At 38.8% G+C, this 2,482-nt stretch overlaps 1 protein-coding gene across 1 annotated transcript; it reads right to left on the bottom strand.

Annotated features, from left to right (window-relative positions):
• Positions 1-1,114: 1,114 nt before the first annotated feature.
• Positions 1,115-1,928, bottom strand: LOC114289771 (secretory carrier-associated membrane protein-like). Its single transcript, XM_028233538.2, has 3 exons — positions 1,779-1,928; positions 1,609-1,674; positions 1,115-1,511 (listed from the first exon to the last, which is right to left on the bottom strand). Exons 1-3 carry the CDS (start codon positions 1,800-1,802, stop codon positions 1,344-1,346), a joined length of 258 nt encoding a protein of 85 aa, XP_028089339.2. The 5' UTR covers positions 1,803-1,928; the 3' UTR covers positions 1,115-1,343.
• Between the last annotated feature and the right edge of the window lie 554 nt (positions 1,929-2,482).

Raw genomic sequence — 2,482 nt, 5'->3', positions numbered from 1 at the left:
TAACTTTGATGAGATCCCACAGATCAGCTGAGTTAGGAAGAACACCAGAGACAGTACAATCGTTTTTGTGTTTCCAAAGGGACCAGAGGACAACAAGGGGAGTGGCTCTCCAAAATTTCCTGAGAAAAGACTTAAAATTCACCCCCATCAACCAAGAGAACAGATCTGATACAGATGGAGGAATGCACCATTGAAGACCCCAATCCTGAAGCACAGAGGACCAAATGGCCCATGAGAAGGAACAATGAAGCAATAAATGCTGGGCAGATTCTGGAGCAGAATTGCAGAAGATGCGAGAGGTGGAAATGTTGTGGCCTAGGATGTCAAGGTTGCACAAGAATTCAGAAGATTTAATTCTATTTTTCCAGGCCAACCAACCGAAAAATAAGACTTTGGGGGGCAAGGAGTGGTTCCAAACAAGACTTATTCACTACAAGAAATGTCACTTTTGGCTACCAAAATATTGGTCGCCAAAAGTCCAAAATTTGGTCGGTGAAACAATTTTGCGACTAAGAAGTTTTGTCGCCAAGTTTGTCGCCTATACCCTGTCGGCGATAGTATTGGCGACTAAAATTTATTTGGTCGCCAAAAGTGTAACATTTGCCTACTAAATTTATTTCTTTCGGCCACTAAAACCATTAGTCGCCGAATGTGACTTTTGGCTACTACCATTCGTGTGGTCGGGGAAGGTGTGACTTTTTGCTACGAAAGAATTAGTCACCGAAACTTAACATTTGGCTACGAATCCGTAGTTAGTCGGCAATCGTGACATTTCGGCCACTAATGTTTTAGTCACTAAAAGTTCTAAATGGAAATTTTAACCAACTATTCATTACTTTTTGCTACCAAATGTTTTAGTCGCCAAATGTTTTTGCTACTAAATTATTAGTCGCCAAAAAATTCCAACTACGTATTTGGCTACCAAAATATTTGGTGGCTAAATATTTTATGTTTTTTTTTTTCCAAAAAAATTCTAAACAACCTACATCCATGTTTAATACAACCTGTACGTACATAATACAGGATTCAATATAATCCATATAACCTAATATAACCCATCAACGCTAAATATATTATCAACCATTCAAGCATTCAACAACGTGCACACATTCTAGTTCCAACCATCCAAAACATTAAAAATAAATGTCCAATTCTATATATAATACAAATTCCATACGAACCAAGACTAATCCAATGTCAATAATTTCATTTCATACATAATACAGGACTAACCAAATTAATTTCCAAAAAGGACATATGTACCACAACATAAATTTTGTTATTTTCTACTAAGAAAGACACTGGGCCTTGGGCAGGTTGGGCGGGCCTGGCTTGAGTAAGCCTTAAGTAGGCCGATGGATCGGGCCGGGTTTCAAAATGATGGCCCTGACCCAAGCCCAGGATCTCGGGCTAGGCTCCGGGCTCAAAATGATGGCCATCATTGTCCATTTTGCAGCCTCACGCTTTATCTCTGCTGCTTTGCCACTGCTACGGAAGTACATGTAAACATCCTGCAATATTGGGACAAGGGACAACAAAGCTCAAGAGAAAGTACAGAAGAAAGGAAAGTGAGAGGAGAGGAGAGAAATTGAAGTCAGATTAACAAACCTGGATAACCCAGATGCTGATCAGTGACTCGATGGAGAAAAATGCAAATCCAATAAAGTAGAAAATCTGTAAAGTAATGAAGGAGATAATCAAGTAACTTTCCAACAACAGTTTTGCAGTTAGAATGGTCTGGTGATACTATGCCATAAGCGATAAGATCTTGAACTCACCCCAACCATAGTATGATCACCCATGACATCTATTGCTGGCAAGATTCCCCTGTCAAACAATCGGAAAATACATTCATCAGTTACAGGATGCAAAATAAATAACCAACTCACAGCAAATGTGATCCCCTATATAGCTTAATTTGTGATATAATTTACAATGTGTAGTTTACTATTTCCAACATTTTTGGGGGCTAAAAAATTTCAAGAGAACTCAACACGGCTTTTTAGCACAAAATAAGAATTGAAAAAACACTGCAAATTCGAAGTCCAAAGACGTAGAAGGCAATATGGAACTGCATGGATAAGGAAAAGGAACAGAAATAAGACTTCTAGAAAACCTTCAATGTAGAAAACAAATCTAACTAGAAGATGCAAAAGCTTACCACGTAACTCAAGAAAAACCACCCAAACTTCAATGCACTATCAGTCCTGTAATGGGTTAACAGACAATTTTATAACAGAGAATTCCCAAATAGATCCCATTGTTAAAGGCAAAGAGCACGAAATAGTACCTCATAGCACGATAAAGAGGACGATACCACAACACATAGGCCCCTGGAACCCCTGTTATGAAGTAAATAATAGCAAGAAACCAAATTGTCGGACCTACAAGACAAGAAAAATCAAGACTCATATATGCAAGCAAGAGGCTTAGAAGGCCATTCAAAGTATTTCCAAGCCAACCTTCTCCATTGATCCAGGCT

Source organism: Camellia sinensis, chromosome 7, assembly GCF_055761805.1.
Source record: "Camellia sinensis isolate YWXY chromosome 7, ASM5576180v1, whole genome shotgun sequence".
In the NCBI taxonomy this organism is placed as follows: Eukaryota; Viridiplantae; Streptophyta; class Magnoliopsida; order Ericales; family Theaceae; genus Camellia; species Camellia sinensis.
Note: the sequence above shows the minus strand (reverse complement) of the source record. Positions and strands in the feature narration are given on the sequence as shown.